This window comes from Cyprinodon tularosa, unplaced genomic scaffold (genome assembly GCF_016077235.1).
Source record: "Cyprinodon tularosa strain WSP-4 unplaced genomic scaffold, ASM1607723v1 ctg13, whole genome shotgun sequence".
Classification (NCBI taxonomy): Eukaryota; Metazoa; Chordata; class Actinopteri; order Cyprinodontiformes; family Cyprinodontidae; genus Cyprinodon; species Cyprinodon tularosa.
Genome location: NW_024038114.1, coordinates 740,340 through 756,688, shown reverse-complemented (window position 1 = coordinate 756,688; position 16,349 = coordinate 740,340). Strand labels below are relative to the sequence as shown.

General features: G+C 37.4%; 1 protein-coding gene across 3 annotated transcripts in view; it reads right to left on the bottom strand.

Annotated features, from left to right (window-relative positions):
• Positions 1-3,664: 3,664 nt before the first annotated feature.
• rbms3 (RNA binding motif, single stranded interacting protein) overlaps positions 3,665-16,349 on the bottom strand; it is a 433,687-nt gene continuing 421,002 nt past the window's right edge. For 2 of the 3 annotated variants that reach the window (XM_038277018.1, XM_038277017.1), the window contains exons 12-14: positions 11,860-11,952; positions 8,764-8,885; positions 3,665-5,592 (exon numbers count right to left, since the gene is read on the bottom strand). In XM_038277018.1, the coding sequence (XP_038132946.1) occupies positions 5,589-5,592; positions 8,764-8,885; positions 11,860-11,952 (219 nt within the window). In that variant the 3' untranslated portion in view covers positions 3,665-5,588. The remainder of the gene's footprint in view (positions 5,593-8,763; positions 8,886-11,859; positions 11,953-16,349) is intronic. The other variant, XM_038277019.1, reaches the window with a different exon arrangement.

Below are 16,349 nucleotides of genomic sequence, written 5' to 3'. Positions count from 1 at the left end.
AAAGAATCAAATAAGATCTTATTTGCAAATGTCACCAAACTAAAAAGCTCCTCCCTCCTTATCTCTCTCTTTCTTGGAAAAAAAAATGGTCTTTTGAGGGACATTGAAGTGGATCCTATTGCCCCAGAGGGAGACAAATTGGGCTCGTCAAGGCTCATTGCAAGAGTGACTGAAATTGGTTTGTGGTTCTGCTTTTGCACCACCTAATAAAGATGAGAAACCTCGGATAGAAACTGTGAGAAGGAGGAGGCAAACAAGGAGTAAGGGAAGGAAAAGCAGAGCATGAAGTAGCCTGGCCTGGCTACTTCATGCACATAAAATGTGCCAGTGTTTTTCTTCTTTTTTTTTTTCTAGAGCTGCGGCAACACAGCTGGGGCAAAGCAGGAGGGTGAACACTGAAAACACAAACAAGCTGCTTTAATGTGGGCAGAAATTGCTGTTCTCCTACAGACAATGCCAATGGGGACGGACCACTGTTGTGAAGTCGCCGCAAACCTCATGCTGCTCAGCATCAGGACAGGATAGAATCAGAGGAAAGGGGGTAGTTTGTCCAGCCTGCCGAGATATCGAGGGGTGTTATAGACACTCGAAGTAAAAAGTGAAAGCCCTTTGGGAAACTCCTCCAACTCCCATTGTCATTGTGACACAGCACACACAAGAGAACACTGCACACCATGAAATTGCATTTATGCCTCACCCGTGCAAGGGGGAAGCCCTCAATGGCGCCCCAAGGGAGCAGTGTGGCGGGACGGTACCATGCTCAGGGTACCTCAGTCATGGTTAATTACTCCCCCCACCAACCTGGCGGGTCAGGAGTCGAACCGGTACCTTTGGGATCCAAGTCTGACACCCTAACCGCTCACCCACGACAACCTCGCAAGGGGCTGCCATCAAGACTTGATGTGGCTGGTGAGGAGCATGCTTAGTTCCCACAGACCTGCCAGAGTGGGGAGATAATCAGGAATGTGTTTAGGACAATCTAACATTTTTTTTGGCTTTAAACACACCACTATTGTGGCTTGTTAGTGTAACAAAGTTGGCGGATAACCACTGGCAATCAGGCACCAATGCTTGGTTTTAACCAGCTCTGCTCAATGTTTTACTGGTTATTACTACGCAGAAGCAGCTCTAAGAAAAAAAATATTACTAACATTGCTACTTCATAAAAGTTGTATGGAATCCAGAAATATAGGGCATCATTATCTTTAAGTGGATATAATCTTTTAAAGACCATATTGAACCTTGACTATTTGTTTAAAAAAGTGGACACAAATGTACAACTTCTATGGCTGTTTTCAAGCGTACCAGACTTGGTGACCACATGATGCTACTAGTCCTTCTCTATTAGTGAGTTTTGTCCTCCCATCCTGATGAGTGTCTGGTAATGAGCATTATTTTTCTGAGATATCTTAACTGTTTCTGTGAATTGGCGGAGCTTTAAGTAAAAACCTATTCTTATGAGGATCAACTAATATCTAACAGACCTAAATGTTGTTTTCTCTTATCTCTCCAACTTTTAATTGAAATTGGTTTCTTTGTCATGTTTAATCCCGTGAGACACACTGTGGGTTACTAATTAGAATCTCTGATCCATTAAAAAGTTAATTATATTCTAAAATCTGTTGCCTCTATAATACAGTTTTTGCAGGTGACACAACAGTAATTATATTACTACTTGATTTTTTTTTTCCAGAAAAAAAAAAAAAAAGTTTCTAAACTAAATATTTGGCTTTGGAAAAAAAAAATTTAAACTTTGAGGATTTTTACACTTTTATACAGGTTTAGGCAAATACAAGGTGGATTTAACTGACAATAAGGCTGCCAAAAACCTACAAATCTACATTTTAATAAACAAACGGTCTCTGTAGTTCATTCCAGAGTCAAGCTTTTTTCTTTTAAATTAATGTGACCTGGAGAAGGCTGTTCATGCTTTTAGTGGTTTTAGAATCACAGCTGCTGTCCTCTTGATGTTGGTGTCACCCAGTCATCCTTACATTGCCAGAAACCTGTTCAGAATGCAGCAGCTTTTCTTTTAAGTCACACTCCCAGAAGGGGAACACTGACTTTTTTTTTTAAAAATTTCATCACATTGGCCTCCTATCTATGTTTGAAAAGATGTTAATTTCACTTTAACTGTTTTAAAGCACTTTGCCGTCTTTCCTCCCCTTATTTATCTGAAATATTGAGCTGTTCTGTTCACACAAGACCTTGAGGTCAGACAGAGTACATAAGCTGGGGCGACTGAGCTTTTTATGCCCAACCTCGAGTCGAAATCCCCCTAGATCTTCAATCACTGACTAAACCTGGTCACTTTAATTCAAAGCTCTAGACTTTTTATTCAGCTAGGCTTTTAATACATGCAAACGTTAAAACGAGTCGTCTGGTTTTATCCTCCTTATTTTGTCTACCTTGTTTTAACCCTGCTTTTAATGTATATTTTTATGTCTCTGTGTTTTTTTAGATTTTAATAATGGTAAACACCTTTGTCCCGAGTAATGTGGATGTGAACAACACAAAGCAAGGGACTGTTTAAAGTCCCTACATGGTCATACAGAGTGAATTAATACTGTAGAGTCTATGACTTGATGCAATCAAATGGGTTCCAAAAAAAGAAAACTTTTAACTAATCGGTCCAGATGATTTAAAGTTTTGTAAATTGACAATATATATATATATATATATATACTAAATAGAATGTGCAAAAGGATGTACAAACAAATTAATTGATAATTATCAGGGGGAATAAAGTTTTTAGCCCAACAAAATATGTTTTAAAGAGAAGTTTGCTGAGCTCATGGCTTTGTTTTCCCATAAAATGCCTAACTGTCAGCGCCATAGGAATCCTACTTCTTATATGCATGAAAACATGTAGAGATCAATGTGAACATCAACACGGAGCATCTTTGTTCAGTTTGGGTCTCTTTTCAGCTTTTTGCCCTTTAACCCATTTACCTGTTTAGATGACTAGTAAGCCTTTCCCAAAGTGAGATGGCTGACAGTTGGTAGCTTCACATGGAAACAGAGAAAAATTGTTAACAAAATCAAACATTATACTGCTATATAAACACAGCATTTGTGTAACTCTAAGGATATACCTTATGTTTGGTTTTGAGAAAGGAGGATTCTTGCAGACAAGTAAGTCATTTTTTGTAAAAAAGTTACATTATAGGGACAAAACCAGAAGAGTGAATCATGCACTTCCATAATATCACCCACTTAATAATGGCATATGTCAAGAATGTGACTTATCTTTATTTAATTTTGTTGTGTCTGCTGAAAAATCTGGAAAAAAAAGAACTTGGGCTATTATTTTTAAGAGGGTGACAACATGACAAATTAATCTCTAAAGAGGGGTTGGAAAATTTGATAAAAAAAAAAGGTTAGAATCTAAAAGAACATCTGAAACATATAGAAATCAGTTTAAGTAAATTTCCTTATGGAAGCCTCCAAATGCTGCCTTGCTAAAGTAAAAAGGCATGAACACCTTAAGGATAGCATAACCACAGTGGAACACCTTTTTGTACCATTAAGTGAAAAACATTAGAGTACCATTTAGTGTTGTAAAGTTTATGCAATCATTATCTTGATACAAAAAAGTTGTTTTGTATAATTATTTTCTGCAAGTAACGATTTGAATGTATGAAAAGATGAAAGACGTGACTCGTTTTGTTTTAAAACAAAGGAAAGTTGCACGTTTGGAGGGTTTATTTATCAAGATATAAAAAAAGCAGCAATCAGATTCTCACTGCAGCTTATTATGCTGAGAAATGTTGGAGTTAATAATGGTCGAACCATTGAGACAAAATGAAAGACAGAAATAACCAAGAGGAAAAACCTCTGAGCTACCTTCTTCCTCTCTTCCAGCTAGCATCTTCCCTGCAAGATCTGAGAGGTGAAACAAACCTTTGAATGATCAACACCTCATTTAAATACTGTCTGATGATTATAGAGGTTGTAAGTGTATCATTTGAGTGTACATTGTCTGCATGTGTATGTGGATGTGTGTGAGAGAAGGGGAAACAGAACTGACAGCCATCAAAAATGATCCTTAATCAGAAGAAAAGAACATGAGAGGGATTGTAGGACTGGTCCGGCCATTAAGGTAGAAAAAAACCCAAAAAACAAAGGAAGCAAACAAATGACAACGACTGCAACAACAACACCTGCATCAACAACATTAATATCAACAACCTCAACATTAACAACAAGAAAATCAAACTTAAAAATGAAAAAGAAAAAAAAACACAACCAAAACTCTGGTTCAGAGTGTCTCTTCATCTTTGGTATAAAAATGGCCATCAGTGGGCTGCATTTGATCCACAACTAGGAAAAACTACAGAAATTGTCACCAATTTCCTCTATTGCTTTTGCACTGATTGGTTCCAAACATAAGCTCCTACTGAATCTACTGTTTTATTTCACTGCCAGAATTTATGAGATTTTTTTTAGCACTTTTTTGTTTTCCATTTTATGTTTTTTTTTTTTTTTTTTTTTTGCAGTGTGACAAGCAAAGCGGGCTAAAAACATCTTTAAGCTCATAAAAAAGGTAAAATGTGGCCGATAAAAAGCACTAATGTCATCAACAGCGGCATGTAAAATGATGAGAATAAAAAAAAAAACAAGTTCAGCATTTGCAACAGGCTGCATCCACTGTGCAGCGTATCTTCTTATGTTTTCTATTTTTCCTCATTGTGTAAAATCTCTTCAACGCGTCACCCTCCCACCCCATCCCGACAACAGACATTTTGTTTAATTCTGACACTTAATTACCTCTGACATAATAATTATCAAAGTTTTCTTCTAATGAAGAAAAGAAACAAAAGCCTTTTCTCTATTAAATCTGTACAGCTTATGTGATAGATTCTATTTTTCTCTCTTTAGAGTAACTCATTCAGCATTTTGAACCCCTCCCCATTAGAGGTTCGTGAGACCATTTGCTTTTTTTAACCTTCCCAACGAGACGTCAGATTTTAACTCTGTAAAAACTTTCTGGCGCCCTTCAAATTAAGGCCATGAAGATTCAAGAAAGAAGAAGAAACAAAAACATTTTTGAAATACATCTAGAAAACTAATATTTAACACTAGAACATAAAAAAGACTGAAAAGAAGTTGTAGCTTAATATCTGAGGAAGACAATCTCTGTGTGTATCTCAAACGTTGACTCCCCCTTTCTAATTACAAAATAAACTTCATCACCTACCAGCGCATTCAACCTTTTTTATTTTTTTTATCTTTTTATCTTTTTTTGTGTATTTTCTATTTTTTAAATAGTTGAGAATTTTCTTTGAGAAACTTTTCAAGCTTCAGCCCAGCCCTTTAGGCAGGTTCCATTCCCAGACTAAAACAATTTACTTCTTTGCACTGTGCCCAGTAATTTCCCCGACACCCCCTCTTTCCTCAGCACTCTTCGCCTTGGTCGTGATTTTTTTTTTTTCCTTTTGGACCAGGTAGGAAATGAAAAAAAAAAGTGTCTCTTTTTTGGTGCCTGGGCAATCTGGAAGTAATCTCTTTCTTTTCCTCACATTCACAGTGCAGCCACCCTCTGTCTCAAGGCAATGCTGTCACAGGAACATTCGCTCAGGCCGTTGCTATCTGATAAAAAAGAAGAGAAAGCAGAGAGAGGGGTTGGTGGAATTAAAAAAATATTTTATATGAATGAGAGCAACTGAGATGACAGCTGACAAAACACAAATAATTAAAATCCCCCACCTGCTAAAAAAAGACACCAGCAGTCTGGAATAATCTGAATATTGTCTAAATAGTTCATTTTAGAATCCCCATGAAATCCCTGTTCTGTTCAGGAACACATTTATCATGGAGAAATACCTGCCAGTGATGGCAATGATTGCTTTTCTTGTTCTTTTAGGCGAGGGAATTAAGCACCCTACACTTTTATTGGCACCTTGGTAAAGATATGTGAAAAGCCTTGAAATACATGCGTCTTTCATTTGAAGAACATTGTCTCACAATTAGAAAAAAAAAACATCAAAAAACATCCTTTACATCAAGAATAAAAAAAGAGAAGATTCCTGCTCTAATTTGGGTCAGACTGTGACAACTGAGCACATAAAAATAGATAAAAAACAGCAAGAATACTACTGCTACTAATATTACAAAAAATAATACTATAACCCCAACCCAACCTATAAGAATAAATAACTATTTCAGTGTATGCATTACCTTATATTTAAGATTTTTTTAATTAAAATCTCAGCAATCTCAGTTTTACTTTTAAGTAATTTTTTTGTAAAATAAAACAGATTATCACTATTTTTTATTTGTATGTATAGACCTTTAATTTGTAATCCATGACTTCCTGTTTTTCTGAATATAATGTAGCTGAGAAGCTTTAATCATCACACCAACTTAAATAGAAATACAGGAACCTACTTTTAAAGTTAAGTTTATATGTATTGATCCCTAGAAATATACAAACTGATACAAGAGAATAGCCTCTAACTGTTATTTTCTTCATATATATATATCTTAAAATTATGCCACATAAAACAATAATGTAAAGCCTTCACACACATACATATATATATATATATATATATATATATATGTGTGTGTGTGTGTATATATATATATATATATTTTTTGTTTATGAGAGAATGTGAAAACTCTAAATTCAAATAATACGTTTTGATCTGACTTTTTTCCCACAATATTTTATGGAAATAATCTGACTAGAGTGGAAAGCAAGAGGTGCAAAACAAGTGAGCTGAACAAAATTATTTGGGTTAATTAGCCTATTAAGTCTTGATCTCAACTGTTTTCTGAAGAGGCCAGTTAGAGCATGAATTCATAATGAATAAATGCTTTGAAAAAGAGACTAAAGCTTTTTTCCCCACTATCAGCAGCTGTAGGCATTTCCTAGCATCTTTCTTGCTCTCTGAATAACAATGACAGGCAGATAACCCACAACACAAAGAAAGTCTACATGAAGAGAGCTAATTGTATTTTATACACTTTATTTTTCACTGTTTAACTGCATCTAACATAAATGATTTATATAGATAAATTTAGGCTGAAAGTTTCAAATATAGAGGCTAAAGTAAAGATATTGGCTTTAATAAGTTGAAGCATAAACTATAAATGTTTTTTATAATTAAAGAGCTGAGAAGTTTCAATCAAACTGGTTTGCTGCCTAACTTGGAAGCAGCTTTTAATCAGTCAATATTTTAATCTCTCATGGAATTTGCAATAAATTCTGATAGGTTATAATAAAAAAATAGATTAATTGAGCCCAACATAGTTATATGAGGGAGATTTTATGGAAAATTATGTGCTTTCACATATTGAGACTATCTTTGCTTTGCCTTTGATGTAGCCACTCTGAATAAGTCAGGTTTTATAGGATGAAAAGGTGTAAAATTCAAACAGACTTAATAGACAGAAGTCTACTGCTGAACCACATGTTACTATTGCATCAAAATCCCCTTCTTGTTACATTTTTATTGGTAGTGATGATTAGAAGATTTGAAAATGAATCTGTATTTTACTAAAGACTGATCAGACAACCAATAATCATAAAGTAGGGCAACCTGTTAATTAGCATTCAGCATGCTGATGTGAGGGAATCGTCACACAGATAACACAGGGTAGTCTGAGATGAAATAATGCTGTTGTGTCAACATTAATATGATTTGCTGCTGCATCAACTCTGTAGCAGTGAAGCATTTGAGAGGCAGACATGGCATAACTCATGTAGCAGCATGTTGACAAGAAACAACAGATTCAGTTGCTGTTTGGTTTTTCTGGTGGACCTATTTTAAAAGTTGCGTTGTCTAACCATCGGGGAGATAATGCTGAGCTTTATTTCCCAATGGTTTTGTGTTTTCTGCTGGTACTGAAACAACAGAGATCATATATATGATCTCTGAAAGGGCTTAAGGAGGATTGTTCTGGAAGCTCGGTATGAGCTTGCTTTATTGATTAGAAAATTAGTGTTGCTGTGTTTCGAGATTATTGACTTCAATAATTTCACTGGGTCTGATGTACAATGAAATGTTTAAGTTGCTTAAGGTTTTACCATCAGATAAGAAAAAGATTCAACTCTGAGGCCAAAAGGTTTAAGACTTAGCTGCTTATCTGTCCAAAAGGGTTTTGGCAGAATCATGCTTTGTTTTTTTTTGTTTTTTTTATTTGCTTCCAATGGCACTGGTATTTTAAACTAATTGAATAAAATCGTGAAAAAGAGGACAACCCCTTTAATTCTTTATATTTATTACAAATCAACAAATGGTTAAAACTTTGACATGACTTGAGGTTTTAACATGAAAAATATCCCAAACATACAGTCAGTAAAAAACTTAATGGATCATTCTCACATTAACCTTATTGGGTAAGTCTGACGGAAATATTAGTGGAAATATAGGTAAGCTGGTTAAAAGTTGTACCCTTTGATGGATTGGCAGCCTGTCCAGGCCTTGTGGTAGAAGATGGATAGATGATTACAAGAGGATTTTTTTTTTTACAAAAAACCCAAACCTCATATAAATTCAAACCTGTGCACTTAGTTTATTTTTGCATTGCATCCTCGTCTACCCTTGAAATTAAAAGGTTTAAAGAAAACACTAAAAGCTAAAGAAATATTTGACTTTCATGCTAATGTTGGCTCAGATCTGTTCAGGAGAATTTAAACTCATCCAATAATAACAGTTCAATGGCAGCAATGGGAAAAGATGATACACCTCACAGTATGAGGACCTAGGCTTTAAAGGTCGAGGATATTCATCCTTCAGTGTGTGATGCACTTACTTGGACTGGTATGAGTAAGCAGGAACATGATCGGCACTGTCCACCTGGATCTGTTGCTGCTGACCAGCCACCTCCTGTGATGAAGGAGCCACCGTCTGAGGTGAGGCATCGGTCACCACTCCCTGGAAGAGATACAATAAGGAATTGTCTTGGCTTAAATTACTGTATGAACACTGTTTGACAGTAGCAGGGAAAACCTCTGCTATGCATTATTCTATATGTGTCCAGAGTACATTTTTACAAGTTTGTCAAGAGTTTAAGTCACAGAAAAAATCAAAAACATGGATATAATTATGAGTCTTGGAATTTTCCATCTGTTTCTCTGGATACTTCTTATAGGCAGCTTTAGGACCTGGTCTGCATTATAAGCTGTAGGATAAAGTGAATTATTATTCCTGGAATTTACCAGTACTTTAAACCCAAACATTTGGGTGATGTGCAAGGTACTTTTCAGTTTCATACTAGTTCAGCTAGACATCTGGTAGGCTACTGTGATGGTACTTATTAGATTTCTGTTAAGTGCTGTGATTCCAAAAAAAGTAAAAAAAAAAAAAACAATCCACTGGACTTTGTTTCTAAGTTTGAAGATGTTTCACTTACTATCCAGGAAGCTTTTTCAATTTAAAATATCAGAAATGGTGCTAAATTTTGAGTCTTTATAGAGTGGACCAAAAGCCTTGTTTTGGATTAGAAAACGGGCTAATTGAACCGGATGAACAGGTCCACCGTTTAGGAATGGACAGTTGTTTGGGTTGTTGAAGGTTCTTAGTCATCCAGGTCAAAGTCATTCCAAAAAAATTAAAAACAATCCACTGGTCTATGTTAAGTACTGTGAGTTCTAGAAAGTCTACAGAAAACCAAAAAGAACAATTTAGGGAAGCACCAGGTAAGTTTTGGGAAGGTTCAGAAAAAGAATTCTGGAATCACTTTGAATGTTCAGAGAAAGTGTTAATGAGCACCTAGAAAATGTAACCTTTAGAGTAACAGTAAAATGTATTTAGCTCTACCAAGGTTGTTTACCTACTGTAATGGAGCTTTATAAATTAAACTAAAACATCAGAACACTGGTAGACACTTTAATCCATGTTTGTAGGTTTTGTGATTTAGTTTAACAGAGATTAGTGTACGGGAACACTCTATGTTTGGGGTGAAAAACTTCTTTACAGATGGTCGTCTGGTCTAAATTCATCAAAACAACCCTTTTAGCCTTTTGTCTGTGTCGAGCGTTACTGATTGCCTCCATCACTGAGTCATTTCAATCACCTTTAACAAGCTCTCAAGGATAAGATGTCCTGTTCATATATCAGCCCTCCAGACACTAGATGATACAGTGATCTACACCCAGGCAACAGTGCACGCAATGAGAGGACACTGGTGAGGATAGGAATAGGAAGAGGGTGCCGAGGGCTATGCTGCAACTACATCTCTCTTCTTTATACCGCTCCCTCAAAGGCAACAACTTTTTAAGGAGTGGCAAGTCTAAAACGGGAGAAAATAGGAAAAAATAAGGGGCAACTAATGGACATGTCAGGGGTAACTGTCATTGTCCGGCGGCTGGTGGGGGCTAACCAGGCCTCTGTGGCTGACGGATGTTCCAGGTACCTATGGGCTCGAAGCGGTTGCGGGAGGAGAGAGAGACAGCTCTGTCGGCGCTGTGTCTCACTTCAGCTCCTGTCACCGGATACACGACTGATAGTCCATCTGAATATGACCGCACTGTCAGCCGCCAGACAGTTCGCCCGCTCTCCCCTGTTGCCCGCCTGCCTACCAGCTCTACGCGCTCATCATTTCTCACCGCGGACTGCCTGAACCTGCCAGGAGTTCAGACAGCTGCAGAGGAAGTGAGGAAGTCTGCGCTGCACTTCAAATGCCTTTCACAAATACCTTAAACTTGTGACTTATCTTTCTTCGCTTGCCTATTTTGCCTAGAAATGCAAGACTATTAGTTATGGAGAAATCTTAATATAGTTTTTTGATTGTAATTCGATGACCGTTCTAAGTTACTTTAAGACATTTGTTATATTACACACCAAAATACAATTAATGGGGTATCAGTGGAAAACAAAAAACAAAGCAGTTTATACCCATAAAAATGCGGGTTTTCAATACTTTTTTACAAATGAAAATATAAAAAGCGTGGGATGCATATCAGTGGCGGCTGGCCAATAGAGGGCGCTTGGCCACTGCCCCACCCAACCTACTGTATGACTTTGATTAAGACATAAAAAAAATAATAAAAATGTAATTATAGAATTAAAATATTTCAAAATATACTAATATATTTTTTAGATGAGCCTGGTCCAGGACCCGGTTTAGCTACAAGGCTTTGCTAACTGCATGCAGCGAGGCTAACGCTTTATTCTGCTTTCCCTGCCTTTTGACTTTCCCTTTTTCAAACGACCCATCCCCATGATGAATCCCCATGTATGTTGAGTCCCCTAATGGGATTGTGAAAAACTTTACAAACTTTTCTTGTCTTTGTTTTCTTTGTATGCCTTTCTATAAAGTCCAGATTTGTACAGCTCCTTTTTGGGTTGGGAGTAATCTTTGTCTTTTTTTGTTACATATTCTAATCCTCTTAAGCCTTTCAGTTTAGCTAAACATATTTTTGTTCAATGTATACTATACCTATCTTTTTTTTTGGATAATGAATAAACAGTGCTGAAAGAGAAACTAAAATCTTGATATACCTTTTTATAACCTAATCTTGCTTTAAACTTCTCCAGAACTTTGCCTTACTACGCTGCTGTGTTAGTGAATAACAACTAAAAAAAAAAAAAAACCTCTGCTTTTTGTTCTCTAATGTTCTTTAACAAACCTCCGAGGCCTTCACAGAATAGCTCATAGTGAATTCCAGGAGGAGAGTGTCCTGCAAAAGTCCAATCAGCTGGTTTTCCTTAGAAGGAAATAATTCTACCAATCTTACTGTATAATCTGATTGAATTGTCTTTAAATTAGCACTACATAAATCAAATGAGTAGGTAACCTTATCTAAGGAGTTTTGAGTAAAATGAACTGAGTAAATGGAAAAGAAATGGTGATGAAATGTTATCTTTCATTTTTTTCAATCTGTTTAAGCGCTGGAGTGGTTCTTACTTCGACAGGGACGGCTGTTGGAGGCACAGGAGTGTACTGGGGAATGTAGGTCCCTTGCATAGGCGCAGCGGCAGCAGCTGCAGCAGTCATGTACTGAAACACAGAAACACAAAAAAAATCCATGTAGTTCAACATAACCCTTTCAGATGAAAATTCCTAAGATACTCATTAAAATCACAAATCCCAGAATCATATTAGAACCTAAATACATTCCTTATATAAAAGAAAAAAAATATGATCGTAATACTTCCCCACTCATTCAGCATAATTATTCCCACAACTATTAGGAAAGCCCACACTGCTATGTTTTGAGAATCCTTCAGAGGGCGCTAAAAGAATAGAAGTACACTATGAGAAGAGCACAGCAGATTGGACAAGTGTGTAACAGAAAGAGAAGAAAAGGAGGAGGGAGAGATGTCCTGCTGTCCCACAACTTCAAAAGCCTGGGCAAATAGACTGGGTAACTGCTGAAGAGATAAAAAAAATAATAAAAAGTCTAAAGGGAATTAACCATGTGTTAAAGAGAGCAGGAGGTCTGTTGCCTGCAGCCTAGGTTCCTTTAGTCATACCTGCCTTTGCCTTTAACACGCTCTCTGTATGGTGGGCATGTTACAGGCATGACACAGGTTTGGTTACATGACAGGCAGGAGGGCTTTCACATGTAATGTGAATGAGGTTTTCCTGCATCCTGGGGAAAGCTGTAACTTGAGCCTGATTTTAATTAGCACACAGAAACACACACACCTTCATCAGTTCTCCTCAATGCAACTGTGTGTATCAGTGTGTGCATGTGTTCTCCTGTGCAGCTGCATGTGCAACACATTCATCACATGCCCCTGTTCCATTTTGCGTGAAAAGAAAGACAGACAAAGACAAAGAGGCTTGGAACGATAATGTTGTGGTCCAGCGCCAACGGATGTGATCCGAGATAAAAACCGCCGTGGAGCTTCCCCCGGTCTTCCTGCTGCCTTCCGGACTGAGAGAAAGGGAGGTCCGATCTGTTTTCCCTCTCTCTCACACTCTCTCTCTCATTTCCCTCTTATTTTTTTTTTTCTCCCCTGCCTCTGTCCTCTTTGCATGGTGGAAATGTGCAGCAGGAGGCGGTAATGGAGGGGGTTATAACGGGCTGTGAGGCTCTTTTTGGCTGCAGGCCCGCCAATGCTGGTGGAGTGTCATTACCGGCAGCGTCGCTAATGGATCGAGTACGGCTCCGCCGCTCACCACTAATGAGAGGAGCTAAAGGCCACGGACACGGGTGATTAACTCCCCCACCGTTGCCACACAGAGCCGGGAGGATGCCCCAGGATGGATGTTAGTCTGTGTTCATCAGTGAGCGTGACCGCACAGGTCTTTGGACGTGAATTTAAGGTTATCACACCTCCAGGGCTGTCAGACTCAGGACAGGGTGAAGCAGTGTATCCAGACCTCCTGACACATCACATCTTCTCTTTCCTTCTTCCCTCTCACCTTTCTGTCATGCTCTCTTTCTTACTCCATCCCTTTTTCAAAGGGAGCCTATCAGATTGTTGAAGTGACCTTCTCCTTGTTGAATCAAAACCATGCATACCAATTTCTTCTTGGTACTTGAGGTTTTCCCCTCTCTTCCCTATTAACTTATTCAGGCAACTCACCTGCAAGGGCAACATGAAAGCAAATGAAGGGAAGTAAGGGATAATTAGCCATTATCACAATCTCCCTGTCATGGGGAAAATGTCCATTTGAAATGTGATATTTCTCTGCAGGAGTTTAGATTATATTTAGCAAGACGATTTAATAAGGTAAGATTTTTCCACTATCTGACCATTAGTTAACCTATTTAAAATGGCAGGTTGAATAAGGGCTACTGGTGAAGTTGCTTGTGTGGTAAGTCAGGGGGATTTTTTATTTTTTTTATTTTAGCTTTCTCAGTCTTTTCTTGTCTAGTAAGTCAGAGGCTTCCAGTAATATTAAGCACACTATTTGGCAAAAAATGTAATTTTCTGAAACGCATTTACATTTATGCTCATGCAAAAAGACATGCAGGTCAGAAGCAGATGATGTATGTACATTCTGATAAACAATAGGCTTGAAAAACTCCCTGTCAAGACTGGTGTGAGTAGACTCCTTAAGCCCCTCTATTGCCATCGCTCTCCATGACACAGGCTCACGACTCCAGTGTGACTTCAGACTCCAATGAAGCAATGCCATGACAGAAATCCATAGGATAGATTGAAATGCAGTTACCAGAGTGGTTTGGTAAGTTACTCCAATATTTTGACGGCAATTTATTTTTGGTGGCAACAAGGCTTTAAGCCAACAAGACCTCCATTAAAGTGAAGCTTTGGGGCAGCTGTGCAGCTAAAGAAAGACTCCAACATCTTCTTTTACCCACAAATCATCTTGTAATTGATTGATTGACTTTATTGATCTTACAGTGGAGAAATGTATTTGTTATATTGGTTCAAATAGTCAAAAAGAGAAGAAGAAGGTGCAAAAGGAAGAAAAAGGTGCTTGGGGTATATACAGAGTATACAGTGTGCTCACATATAATCTTGCAACGGCTCATTGTAATTGCAGGGCACATGATATTTTAAGAGATAATTCTTAATACAGAATTATTAATATAAATATAAAATCCTAAACGAACTTAAAATAATTACACTTTAAAAGAGGTGGTTTTGTTATGACAGCAGTTGCGGTTGTATGGTTTGTCTTAATTTAAAATCAAAGGGGGTCACACCTGTTTTTAAACCACTTGACTACATGATAAAAACATCAGATTTCTGCCTTCTCCTTTATTTTCTATATTCCCTCACCTGCTTTTTTACTGCAAAAGGTGTCAGACACAACTTATTCACTCACAGTCAACTTGACTCTGTGTCCCTTTTTATGATTTATTTTATGATTTGTTTGCTGCCTTGAAATACACCGAGATGATGTAGGGTTAGAAATTTCATGCCATCTTTTTTTTAAGAGTTGCTGATCACACAAGGTGCCTCATTAAAAGCCTAAGATAATGTCATGCTTTTGTCCTGCATTTCCACTTGAACAGAGCAATTTTACAGTTAATACAATGTCAATAAAGACAACAACTCTGAAGTCACAGCTAGAGTTGAACCACTTAGATCTCCAAAGCTGTTTAAGATATACCTCACTTGGAGCTGCAACAAAAGGTGGTTCTACAGTGCTGATGCTGCAGGGATGAAACTAAATGAACATGCTTTAGATTTTTTTTTTACTACCTACTGTACAGCTTCCATTTTGTTGGTCCCACAAAAAAACTAGATTAAAAGTTTGTAACTTTAATAAATCTGGATATGTTTAATGTGTGAAAATACTTTTATGCATTTCTGTCTCTCAGAGCAGGTCATTGAGGATTACTAAAATATAAAAATATTATTTTTGGAAAATATTCCACATACCCTTATCCCTGCTAACATTCCTTGAAGCTGGTATATTTAGTTACTTGTCACAGTTTGGTTGGGGATTGTTTTTGGACCCAAATGCAGAGACCAGTGAAGTAGAGATGAGTTGTTATTGATTTAATATAAAACTGAAGCAGACATGCGAAAATGCAAAATACAAAAAAACACAAAACATCAGGGAAAACTCATGTGGGAGGCCAGGAATGAGGAAGCAACTAACAACAACTAAACAACAACAAGGAACCAGCACTGAGTGACTGCAGAGGTGGAGTATATAAGGGTAACAGAATAAAGGATGGGCTAATGAGCTGAATAAGGAGCAGGTGTGAGTAGAACCAACTAGAAGGAAGCCAAGGGGAAAGAAAATAAGCACAAGGGGATAACAGAGAGTAACTAAAGACTGCTTGGAGATACAGTAATGGAAAATAAACCAAAGATCAATAAAACAGAAAAACGAATAACTGAAAACTAAAATCTCAGAGCCCCAAAAGGGGAGAACCATAATATTACCAGCCTTTAAGTGTCTGGTACATAGTAGATCAACTTATGCTTAAGAGTAATAATAATCCACACTGCCAGTTTAAGCAGACTACACCTCAGTTTAAGGTTTCTAAGAGAGCTTTGGCTCTTTGCTGGTGTGGATAAAAGGGAAGGTGGACAAAAGCAATTAATGAAACACAACAAACTTAGAAAGACATTGCTGCTGCCCACCAATCAGGAGAGGATTCCAGGGTAACATCTAAACAATTAGATGTCTAGCGCTCTGTTTTTTTCACATTTGAAAAACCCTTAAGACATTTGCCAATCTTCCCAAGAATGGACCCCTGAGCCAAAGAGTTCTGTCTCAAACCCCATAGCTCTTTATTAGCTGCATGTTAAATGGTGGAGTATTGAACACTAGAAATGCTAAAGAACATGCCAGCATTAGGTTATAGGTTTGCAAAGTTAAAATACAACATATGACTGATTGCAATGCACAGTATCATGTTTGGACTAAGCCAAACACTGCATAAAACCGGTCAGGTATAGGAAAGTGATGATTTGGGATTATTTTGCAGCTTCAGGACCTTAGTCAGCGATACACTT